The sequence below is a fragment of the Capra hircus genome, chromosome 29, assembly GCF_001704415.2.
Source record: "Capra hircus breed San Clemente chromosome 29, ASM170441v1, whole genome shotgun sequence".
NCBI lineage: Eukaryota > Metazoa > Chordata > Mammalia > Artiodactyla > Bovidae > Capra > Capra hircus.
Genome location: NC_030836.1, coordinates 37,594,002 through 37,606,607, shown reverse-complemented (window position 1 = coordinate 37,606,607; position 12,606 = coordinate 37,594,002). Strand labels below are relative to the sequence as shown.

At 44.2% G+C, this 12,606-nt stretch overlaps 1 protein-coding gene across 1 annotated transcript; it reads left to right on the top strand.

The window, feature by feature from the left end:
* LOC102177512 (pregnancy-associated glycoprotein 1-like) lies at positions 2,425 to 12,019 on the top strand. The gene is made up of 9 exons (XM_018042735.1): positions 2,425 to 2,477; positions 3,525 to 3,675; positions 4,646 to 4,763; positions 4,863 to 4,981; positions 6,170 to 6,363; positions 7,284 to 7,400; positions 9,860 to 10,001; positions 10,086 to 10,184; positions 11,870 to 12,019. Exons 1-9 carry the CDS (start codon positions 2,425 to 2,427, stop codon positions 12,017 to 12,019), a joined length of 1,143 nt encoding a protein of 380 aa, XP_017898224.1.

Below are 12,606 nucleotides of genomic sequence, written 5' to 3'. Positions count from 1 at the left end.
TTGAAAGAATGTAGTCACACATTGTACTTGGTTGTTCTCATTTAGGACTAAATAAATGTTCCTCTCCCAAATTTAATGCCATTTATTTGTTCAGAAACAGGAGGAAGCAGGTTGGTTTGTCTTACAGAATGCTGCACTATTGGTTTTAGAGCAGGAGTCCACAATACCAGCACAGTGGGTCAGGACCAGTACCAGTCCTTGGTCTATTAGGAACCAGACCTCCACAGAAGGAGGTGAGCTGCAGGCCAGTGAGTGAGACTTCATCTGTATTATAGCTGCTCCCCGTCACTCTCTCATCACTCCCAGAAGGGGGAGTCTAGCTTGTTTTCCTGGAACTGTTTGTAGTTACGTAACCTATGTTTAATTGAAAAAAAAAAGTAGCTTAAATATTGATGATTATTTTCCTTTCTCAGTGCTCAGAATGTTGAGTTGATGTCCTAGAAGTCTATCACACTGACAAATTCGATGTTGCCTATTAACATTTGGACACATTCACCCAGTTTAAAATTCAATATTAAAAAACTAAGATCATGGGATCCAGCACCATCCTTCATGGCAAATAGAAAGAGAAGAAGTGGAAACACTGACAGATTTCTTCATTTTAGCCTCTAAAACCACTGTGGATGGTGCCTGCAGCCACGAAATCAGAAGACAATAACTTCTTGGCAGGAAAGTTATGAGAAACATAAACAGTGTGTTGAGAAGCAGAAACATCCTCCTGTGCAACAAACTGGTAGATATTTGGGCTTTTCATTTGGATTCATAAACATTATGCCCAGTCCCCACTGGTCTTTGAAGTCCCTCACTTTTCTGGTCCTTCACGATTCCAAAGATTATTTTGTGCATTTCTTTACCCAGTCCTGAAATCAGCCATCTCTTTAAGATCGTCTGATGGGAAATGTATTTAGAAGCTACACGTTAGACCTCAAAATAGTCACTGTCATCAAGTTGTCACTGCTTCTAGGCTTTACAGTGGTCAGAGGAGGAGGTACACATTTTCCTTAAAATTAAAATTAAAATGTATATAGTTAGTTGGTACAAACTTATGCTTTCAGTTCAAGATTTAAGACAGCAAGGTTTGAATTAAATTTCTTTATGTTATGTGTGAACCTCTTTTGCTAGCCAGTGAAAGGCTTACATCAAAACATTAGTTTCACAATAACAGAAACAATACGAGGAACAATAAGCTCATGTCCATCAACTTGGTGATGCTATCCAAACATCTCATCATCTGTCTTCCGCTTCTCCTCTTGCCTTCAATCTTTCCTAATATCAGGGTCTTTTCCAATGAGTCAGCATGTTTACTATGCATTGAGTCTCTTTAAAAATCAACCAACATGAATTTAATTCTTCTCTGTCCCCACTGCACTCCCAACTCTAGGCCAGAAACAAAAAACTGCAGAGACTGAAGGGTGATTCCAGCACATCGCTGTGGAGATTATGTTCCCACTTTTATTTCGGAAAAATAAAATTAGTTGCTAACATTAAAATAAGTATATTATACATAAATATCCAAAATTCTGATTCTTTTCAAAACATGGCCAAATGGCCTGCTTTCCAGCATGAGTGAAGTGGAGGAAAGGCTGCTTCCAGAGGTAAGGCCTGTGCTGCCCAGATTCCAATAATGCCACCTAGTCCTAGTATATCTCCTGCCTCCTGGGGCCATGAGTTTGTGAGAACTAGACTTCTAGCTCTCGTAAGATAAAGGCTACTTTTGTCTTGATGAACTTTGACTTTGAAGCCTTTAACCCAGAACCGAGCACACAGTTCTTCCTTGTACAGTTGTTGGATGATAGAAAATATCTTGTGGATGCATATGACATTTCTTCCAATACTGAAACCATGCAATTGAAGTACTGCTCTGCCCTAAATCTTTGATGTAGCCTGGCATCATAGGTGCCCCTGATGTCTGCCATTAGGCCCACTACCTAAAGCCAGTTGTATATCCCTGGGCTGTCCCTGACGTCTTCACTTTGCCATTTGACAACTTATATCTTGGCAATGTCCTCACCAACAGAGACACCAATGCATATCTCACAAAGTGGCTAGGAAGATGACATGAAACCACACCTGTCGAGCATGGCCCCAAATATCCATTTTCATGATATTGTTAGTTTTTTCTCCAAGTAGTCAAGGTTTTCCATCTTCTTAGATGTCTATGCAGATCAGTTTGTTTTTCCAGCCAAGATTCAAGGAAGAGATTACAGTTCAATTCTCTGTATTCTGAAAAGCTTCAAAGTCCATTCATCAAGGTCACTGATGAAGGTAAAGTTTTTTTCGAGACCTTTGTGTTTTTTTCAGATCTTTTAGTGGCCTGAAGGGGAAAACTAGGGTAGGTCAGAGCATATATAACTAGGGGCTCTCAGTCAGCACTACATGCTAAGAACCCAAACTTTCCTGAGTACTTGGAGCCAGGAAAGCAGCATGAAGTGGCTTGTGCTCCTCGGGCTGGTGGCCTTCTCAGAGTGCATAGTCAAGTAAGTATGGGGACTGTATGTCACATAATATTCCTTTCTCGGATTTTTAAAATCTGATTATTCTTCCAGCCATCAGGTTTAGAAGGGAATGTAATATTTCCCTAAGAGACTTAAAAATCAAATCTGACTTATTGATAAGTAACTTGCTATAGGAACTGTGGATCCCAAGGTCTTAGTTTAGATTTGGGTTGCACAAATCTTGGGGTCCAGTCATGTCATGACTTGTTGAAAAGGCAACTCCTTGCTACTGTTCAGTGCACAGTCTATGCAGATGTTGATGTGGTCCTGTGGAATAGCAGATTTCTACATTTGTTTAACACGTTCTCTTTTTACCCTGTCTATTTCAGTGTATATATGCCCATGTCTGTATCTCTGTATCACTGTCATTTATCTCTCCATCTCTTTGGAAGTCACTGGGAATGTATTTTTCTTTGTATTGTTTGCTTTTAAGTTTTCATTTGACTCTTCCTTCTCAAACCTTTGAACTTCCCTTCCTTGTTCCCTATATCATGTATTCTTTCAAATCTCTCTTTTCTTTCAACTTGGAGAAAGATAAACTGTCTTATATCTGACAAGCAGTGTGACCATAGCCAACTCAAAAACCTCTTGCATTTCAAATTTCTCCCTTGTAAAAGAGAATAAGAGTCCTCCTTCCTTGAGGTCCTTTGAGAAGGAATGAGTGGGATGGCAACAGCAATGCTAATGGCTGTCATTGTTGACACTTCCTGTTTATCAGGTACCTTATATCCGTCACTTCGCTTATCCCCAAGATATTCTATTTGGAGGGTTTGTACTGTTACATTCCACCATTTTGCCGAAGGGGACACTGAGACACCACATGGTCATATGGCTTACCCAATATTGCAGAAAAGAACCTGTATTCAAATCTATGTCTTTGCTATAGTATATGCATAAAATTCTGATAATAATGTGCCTCATAAAAATGATTAGAAAATACACAGGGCCATTACAATGACAGTTATACCTTAACACTGACAGCTAATTGTGGCATCTTGTTTGTTTTCTTTGTCAAATGCTCGGTGAAAGAATACCTCTAAGGAGAGTGAAGACCATGAGAAAAACCCTCAGTGGAAAAAACATGCTGAAAAATCTCCTGAAGAAGCATCCTTACAGACTGTCCCAGATTTCTTTTCGTGGCTCAAATCTAACTATTCACCCACTGAGAAACATCAGAGATGTATTTGGGAGGATGGCACTCCACAGCGCCCCCTGGTGCTCTAGTTTAGCATGGAGCTCATCTGGAGGTTCCAGGTGGGATGTTGGGGTTGGGGTTCCTGCAGGAGGCCGAGACACTGGAAAACAGGGACCCCAACCAGAGGAGAAGGCACTCTCATCCTCAACTGTTGGTCTTTGTGACTGGACCTGGCAATTACCATGTGGCAGGTAAATATCCATTTCTGTGTCAAACGTGTCATTAGTTTGAGAGTGATTGTTCCTTCTGAACTAAGTGAGCACCTCAGTTACAGATGAAGAGTGAACCATCACTGATAAAACTGCAGAACCAATCGCAAAGCAATTGTGAACCCCCAGGTAGAGGAATTCAGTTTCCACAGATGCAAGAATGACAGCAGGAAAAAATTACTGAACCTGTATTATGTGTATGGCCATAAGAATCTAACACAGTGCTTACTGTGTTTCTAGATTAGAAAAAGACTGTCTTCAAAAATGCCCATGCCAGCCTGAGAGATAGGCAAAGAGTAAATACATGTCAAATGAAAGGCTCACCTGTGCGGTGTTGATTGGATGTAGTCTGAGTATAGAGGGAGTGGCGGGGGTTGATCAAGAAGGGTCTCCTGGAAATCGGAGTGTTAAGGCTTGGTTTGAAGAGAGACTACATAGCATCTCAGATGAAGGAACCAGGACTTCCCTGGGTGTCCAGCGGTCCTGGAGGCCCACCGGTTATGCCTCTGGGCTTCCCATGCAGGAGATACCACTTCAATGCTTGGTCATAGAGTCAATATTCTGCATACAATGTAGCACAGGAAAATAATACATCAAATGCAGATACCTCTGTGACCAAAGTCTGTGAGCTGCACGGTGGTTAGAAAGTTGTCTCAAGAGATATGTGACACCCAGAGGGAGGCATCAGTGTGGGGAACTGAGGGTAGGCAGTTCAGCACTAACCCACTCCCTCCTTCTCCCTGTAGTTGGTCTACATGGGTAACATCACCATTGGAACACCCCCTCAGGAATTCCAGGTTGTCTTTGACACAGGCTCATCTGACTTGTGGGTGCCCTCTGACTTTTGCACCAGTCCAGCCTGTTGTGAGTAGAGAAACCCCATACCTGGACCATCCTTCACTTGCGCTGCCACCTTGTTTTCCACCCGTGGCACCTGATGACACTCATCTCTTGTATCTGCAGCTACAAAGATTATGTTCAGACATCTTCAGTCTTCCACCTTCCGGCCTACCAATAAGACCTTCAGGATCGCCTATGAATCTGGGAGAATGAAAGGAGTTGTTGCTCATGACACAGTTCGGGTAACAGTGTAAAAAATGCTAAGTCAGGACTGGATATAAGGTGACCAAGGCTTGTGAAACAGATGCAGGACCATCCGCCAGGACACTTCCTAGTCTAACTCCAATAGATATTGGCCATCTTATCCACAGGATCATGTCTCTGGGGTGGCAGTGCCACACGAGCAAACAAATTAGCTAACCCACAGAGTGGCTTGAGGTGTGGACTTGTAGCTTTTCTGCCCATGAGCAGTTCAAGGTTCATTTAGCTGGGAGTGAGAAGGGATAAATGCACCCACTTTTGTATTAACAGACTATTCCCACCACTTTCCGCTGATAACTAGTTTAATTCTGAAACAACCCCACACAGAAGTTACTCTGATTAGCTCATGAGACATATGAGGAAACTGAGGTCCAGACAGCAAGGGCCTTGCTGAGAGCACACATGTGATAAAAGGTGGACTTAGGCTGTCTTTTCAGGACTGAAGTGGCTGTGGGGTGTTTGGGGAGAGGATAAAACTGATCTGGGGACCCTGGGGCCAGTCAAGGGCTTCAGGTATCCAGAGTGGGAAACTGGAGGCCTGAGAATTCAAGGAGCCTGATAAATGAGTTCTCACTCTAGAGGACCCTTGAGAGTCTAATAAACCTATGGCCTGCCTCCCCCGAAAATACTTGAATAGTTCCCCTCTCTCTCTTTCTCTTTCATACACACTCACAGAAATATACACATATCCCCAAAAGTGAATTCCCCAGGCAGTAATTTCATAGAACCCTGCAAGCAAGATTGTGTTTTTGACTTCTGTCTTCCTGGACAGATGTAGAATCCACAGTACATTACAGAGAATTCAGTCCATTCCTGTCATTAGGTCACAGTGATGTCAAAGAGAAGGCTATCTTGCTCTCGATTGTTTTGTCCATAAGGTGACACCAATGGGACCTGGCCTTACTCTTGGTTGCCCCACCTGGACAGAAACCACAAAGCCAATTTGACTCACTCAAGTGGTGTTTTTCAGAGGGGCAGATGTTTTAAAATTCACAGTCTCTCTCAAATGGAACCCAAATTCCCCTTCCACCTTACTCTAACCATCTTTGTGCAACCAAAGACACAGCCCAGCTTCAATTCTTCTCTAAGTATCTAATGGCAATGCACCCCAGCCCAGTCCTAGCCCCACTTCACATATCTGTAAGTGGGAACACTCTGCTCTCCCACAGATTGGGGACCTTGTAAGTATTGACCAGCCGTTCGGTCTAAGCGTGGCAGAATACAGGTTGGGGTGCTGGAGATTTGATGGTGTCTTGGGCTTGAACTACCCCAACCTATCCCGCTCTGGGGCCATCCCCATCTTTGACAAGCTGAAGAATCAAGGTGCCATTTCTGAGCCTGTTTTTGCCTTCTACTTGAGCAAGTAAGTCTGAGATGAACAATTCCTTTCTCCAAGTTAGCTGTAAGATGCTTTCAATTGCACAAAAATTATAGAATACTTGATAAAGAAGTATCCTGAGATAATATAACCAAGGATAACTATGGCCCCAGGGCCCTACTTGGCTTTAGCACTGGCTTTTATAAATAAAATAATTTTGGAACACAACCCTACTCCTGGGCTCAAGACCAGTAACTTGGTCTAGCTGGGTGAGTTATGAGGTAGGCTAATGGAAGGCAACAAGAAAAAAGCTGGAGGAAAAAGCAATACGATTTGCTTATGAATGTCATAAGGAAGGAAGGAGAAGGATGGTGGATATCTTTCCTTCCTCATTAGCATTTAAATTAGACCCCTGGACCAGCTCCCCAATTTGTGGAGCCAGTGAGAAATGAAAGTGTGAGACACAAAAGCGTGGGACGCCTTGTTCGAGAAATATTAGGCATTTCAAAACAGGGAGAGCAGAGGTGGAGTCCCTTCTGAGTGTGGGGCCCTTTGGAGAGTGGAGGACACAGGCCAGTAGAGCCAACTCTGGGTGAACTGAACCCACACCCTTAGAACTCCCAGGCCTTGATTTTCCTGAATATGACAAGATGGACAATGGGAAAGCCAAATACTTCAGCACCATGTCCTCTGAGTGTGTCTGAGCACTCAGGTCGCTGGACCTCCAGGGCTTCTTCAGAAGACATAGTGGGTGGAGCTCAGACAAGTGATTCGTCTTCTAACCTCCTCTCTGCCACTCATGAGACAGTAACAGACCTCAGGGTGGATCTCTATCTCTCCTAGACACCATTTCTGCATATGTACATGGGGACCTTATTAGGGCCTTGATGGGTGGACAAGCACAGCTTTCAGATAGTGCTGTTGTTACTGTCCTCCAAGGATCTCACCCTCACTTCTCTCTACAGAGACAAGCAGGAGGGCAGTGTGGTGATGTTTGGTGTGGTGGACCACCGCTACTACACGGGAGAGCTCAACTGGGTACCATTGATCAGAGCAGGCGACTCGAGTGTACACATGGACCGGTAAGCCTCTCCCTCTGAGGGTCAGCCGAAGTGATGTTCCAACTGCTGTACATGGACACAGGCAGACACAGACAAACGCATTCTCAGACACACAGTCACACAGAAATATACACCACCCACAATGACACAGACAGACACACAGACACTTGGAAACGTACAAGCAGACACATATAAACTTACACAGAGACATATGAAAACATGCATAGCTAGTCAGAGACACACAAGCACACACAGACATATACAAACACACATACAAACAAAGACACAAGCACATAGATACACAAACAACCTATGGGTTTATCATCCCCAGGCCTTCTGAGGAAGGCTCTGACCAGGGTCCTAAAAGGGTCCAGCAAGGTCTGTGCAGCTGGGAGAGGGCTGTACCCATTGCCCTTTGAGGTGGGGAACATGGTTAGAGGACTCTACAGTGTGGTGAACATAGGATCAGGCAGAATTTCAGCAGCCTGAATAGAGTTATAAGATGACCAACTGTCCAGGGTTACCAAGATATAGGAATTTCTCAGTACAGATAAATGTCATTTTAAAAACAAGGAGAGTCCTGAGAAAATGGGGAAAACTGGTCTTCTTAGGGAACAGCTACCCAGCAGTGGAGAGAGATTGCCTGAAGTCTTAAGACGTGAAAGCAACTAAAAAAAAAAAAAAAAAAAAAAAACCACACACCAAGTTCTTGGACACACAGTGAAACAGGGGCTATTACAGAGAAACAGGAAGGTGGGATCCAGGAGTGACCTGAGTACAAGCGGCATAATTGATAGGATTCCGTGTGATACCCTCAGATAAAATCTGACCTTTCCTTTGGAGTTTCTGTGGGCTAGTCATGTATTTCCTGGCCAGGGTCTCAGGGTCTGATCTGGTTGTAGTAGCAGTTCTGGGAGACACCCTCTCCCAGAGGAACCCCTTTCTCCCCCTACAATAGGAATCTGCTGCCCCTGCGAATCTCCATCTTCACTCTGTGTGCAACCCGTTATTTGTTCCCCACCAGATTCAGCTCTTTTGAAGTTTTTTATTGTTTTCTCAGTCTTCATTCAGTCATTGAACAGATAAGCATTGGACATCCACTGTGTGTCAGGCACTTTAGGGAGGCAATGAAAGGTTGTTTTTGAATCACGCAAAGACGCTGGAATTCTTGGCCCTGAAGGAGAAGAATTCAATCCGGGGCCATAGACGAGGCTTAATCACTCAGAGCGTTTGTGTAATAAAGTTTTATTAAAGTGTAAAATAAATAGAGAAAGCTTCTGACATAGGCATCAGAAGGGGGCAGAAAGAGTGCCCCGCTGCTAGTCTTTACCTGGATGTTACATAGTCAATAGCATTCTGTTAGTGAAAGAAAGGAATGTCTTAAAACTCAGAATGGCACCAGGCCCCTCACCCATAAGACGCATTTTGGGATAATCTTGGCACCAAATGGTTCATCCTGGGCCATAAAATGATTAACTTTAATCTTGAAGAAGGTCAGATCACCATACAAATAGTTTCATTTACATAGATTGGGGGAACAATATCTAAGTATAACATGCGGGTTTGTCAAGTAGGTTCTGAGCCAAAGGCGGACCCAACTTGAAGACAGAGTTGCGGTAAATGTATAGTACATTAGCACAGCTTAAGATAAACATTTCCATAAGAAAAGACGTTGGTTATCTCTAGGTTTGAGAATAGTTAACTTCAGGTGAAACCGGGTGTCATTAAGGCAACACAGTATTTTAAGAGAAAACTCCTGTTAAATTTGTATAGAGAAGGAAAAAAATATTGCTAGTTTGTTTCCTCCTGCCCCTTAAGAGAGATAAAAATGCCTGACACTTGCAGGCTACTTCCTCCGTTTGGAGACCCCTGGCCTTCCTGCCTGTTACCCTCTCAATAAGAATAAAACTCACCCTAACATCTAAGAAGGCAGATGTACATGAAGTGACTCACCCACATAGTGAATTGTGACTTTGGTACATGCTAGACATGAGGAGGAGAAGGCAATGGAAACCCACTAAAGTACTTTGCCTGGAAAATCCCAGGGACAGCAGAGCCTGGTGGGCTGCTCTCTATGAGGTCACACAGAGTCAGACACGACTGAAGTGCATTAGCAGCAGCAGCAGTAGCAGCAGTCATGAGGAAGGGTCTACAGAGAGTGACCAAGACAGGAGATTGATAAACACCAGGGGAAAGACTTTCCGAAAATAATACAATTAAGCGGGAATCTGGAAGATGAGAAGAAATTTGCTAGTCAAAGGAGAGTGGAGTCTTCTAGGAGGGAAGACCAGCTTGTGTCAAGGTACAAAAGATTCTGGTGTATTCAACTACTACATTTGAGGATGTCAGGAAAGGTGTTGTGTCGAGAGCAAAGGAAAAGAGGGAAAGAGACGAGGCGCTGTTTAGGAGACAGTCGGGAAGGGGGCAGTTCTGGGGAAACTCAGTGACCTTGATGCTCGCTTTCTTCCATTGTCTCTCAGCATCATCATGAAAAGAGAGGTTATTGCTTGTTCTGATGGCTGCTCGGCCCTTGTGGACACTGGGACAACACTTATCCAAGGCCCAGGAAGACTAGTCAATAAAATACATACGCTGATTGGTGCCAAGCTTCGGGGTTCCAAGGTGAAGGGTCATGCTCCAGGGTCACTCCCAGTTTCCACACACAAGGATCACCATACTCAACCACTCCTCCTCTCTCTCTAACAGCATTACGTTTCATGTTCTGTGGTCAATACCCTGACCTCTATTATCCTCACCATCAGTGGCATCAACTACCCAGTGCCAGCTCAAGCTTACATCCTCAAGGTGAGGGGAAAATACTGATGGTTGGTTCTCAAACTGGAGTTGACAGGAACCCTCGGGCTGCTGCTGGGAGGAGGGCGCCCTCTGGAGGCCATGTCACACCATTGCAGATCCTGCTGAGCCCTTTGGCTGGGCCAGTGCCTCCCACAAATCCAATCACTTGAAAGAAAAGGGCTGTGTGGGACAGTGATCTTCCTGAAAAAAGTGTGGAGAGGCCACACCATATGGAATGGTTGGAGTCAGGGAGAGGGGAATACTAACGTCCTCAGTCCTCAAAGAGCTTCAATTCAATCTGAACCCTTAGGTGCATGAACATGAAATTCAGCTCTAGCAGTCCCTGAAATAGGCCATGTTACAAGGAGAATGGCTGGGGACAGTCCCAGTGTGATGTCACAGCATAATTTAACAGTCTGCCTTCCCTTCTCAAGATTTTTCTGGTCTGGATGATAAATTACATGGTCAGCCTAGTCCTCGCCTGCATCTTCCCCTTGCTCTGGACAGGCGCCTCCTTTGTCAGTTGAGATAGCCAACCTCTCTGTCGGGAGGTTGAATAATAAGTTGTATAAAGTGTGCACAGTGACTGCTCAGCCCCAGCACAGGGTGGAGGCATCCTGTCAGCTCCCTGTGAGAGTTCATAGCAGGCTGATGGACTCAAAGAAGGCTTTGAGGAAGAGAGGGAATATCAGGAATTCTAAAATGACAAACTCATTGAGCCATTTTGAGGGTTGCTTGGTTCTAGGCAAAAGTGCACTGGATTCTAAGCAAATGGCATCACAAGGTGGCCTGCACTAAGGCACTGGGGACTTACTAGGGCTGATGAGGGCTACAGACTGACCAGTGGGGATGGGGAACCAGAGTACGTTACCCACACACGCCTGGAGTGGCCAAAGAGGATGAGCGTGGGCCAAAGGAGGCTTCTCAGAGTTCCTGAGTTAAGTGTTCAAGAACATGTTGTGGGCACTGCTCTATTTAAAATGGATAACCAACATCGAGGTACTTTGTAGCAGAAGGAACTCCACTCAGTTATATGACAGCCTGGATGGGAGGGGTGTCTTTGGGACCAGGATTCTCAGATACATACGGTTGAGTCCCTTTACTATCCACCTGAAACTCAGAATATTGTTAATCAGCTATACTCCAATACAAAATAAAGTTTTTTAATAAAGTACGGATTGTGGGGATGCAGGAGGAAAACCAGCATTCTCTGCAGAGAAAACAAGGAGTAGGAGTCAGAAGGAAAGAAACAGGGAGTGAGGGGAACTTTGGACACACTTGTTCTTTGCTAAATAATTATTTTGAAGTGTGGCTAATCTTCAGTGTTGCGTTAAGTTCTACTGAACAACGATGTGACTCAGTTATACACATAAAATATATATTTTTTCTTATTCTTTTTCATGTGGTTTATCACTGAATATTGAATATATACCTGACGCTCTACAATAGGACTTTGTTGTTTTTTGTTCCTCTGTTTCCCCACTCCCAATCCTTCACTCACCACACCCTTCCTCATGGCAACCTCATGTCTTGGCCCTTTTTGGTTTTGGATGGACTCTCATATATCCTGCTGCTGAGAAAACCCCTTTATAATTACTAAAAGAGGGAAATAAAGAATTTTGCTGGGTATGGATACTGGGGGGAGTCACCGGTAGGAGCTCATGCTGACTGGTGTGTGTCTCTGACTTCCCCAGGATTCTAGAGGCTACTGCTATACCACCTTTAAAGAGAAAAGAGTGAGGGGATCTACAGAGGGCTGGTTACTCGGTGACGTCTTTCTGAGGCTGTATTTCTCGGTTTTTGATCGAGGAAATGACAGGATTGGCCTGGCACCGGCAGTGTGATTGCTTGGAGTGGTTCAGAAATCAGTAAGGCCTCTCCTAACACTCACTCACACTAGGGCAGTCCTACCCAGGATGCTGGTGAACTGTATTTGGTGTTCTGTATACCCTATGCTCAGTAAAGAATAAAGAGTTTCACTCTTAATGGTGCTGAAATAAATGTTGACTCTGTTTGTGTCTGGATGTGAAGGATCTAGAGCCAAATCTGAATCAAAATTGAGAGGAGCCCTACTCCAACTGGCTTCAAGGAAAGGGGAGACTCATTGAAATGATTCTGGGAATCCAGGATACAAGAATCGGAGCAAATACAAAGATCTCAGTGGCTGGAACCAAGAAATCAGAAGTCATCCATTCTCTTTCACCCTCGCTATTTCCCTTCGGTCTACTTTGATGGTCTTAGCCTGGCAACAGTTTTCCTTAAGGCTTCTACACCCAGTGAGGGAGTTCAAGCTAACTCCCTAGGGTTTTAAATCCCGAAGGCATCACCTAGTAAGGAAAAATTTTTCCAGGCATCAGAATTCAAGGGTGTTCTCTGAATGACCCACCTCAGTTCACATGTACAGCCCTAGATCAGCCATCCTGGCAGGGAC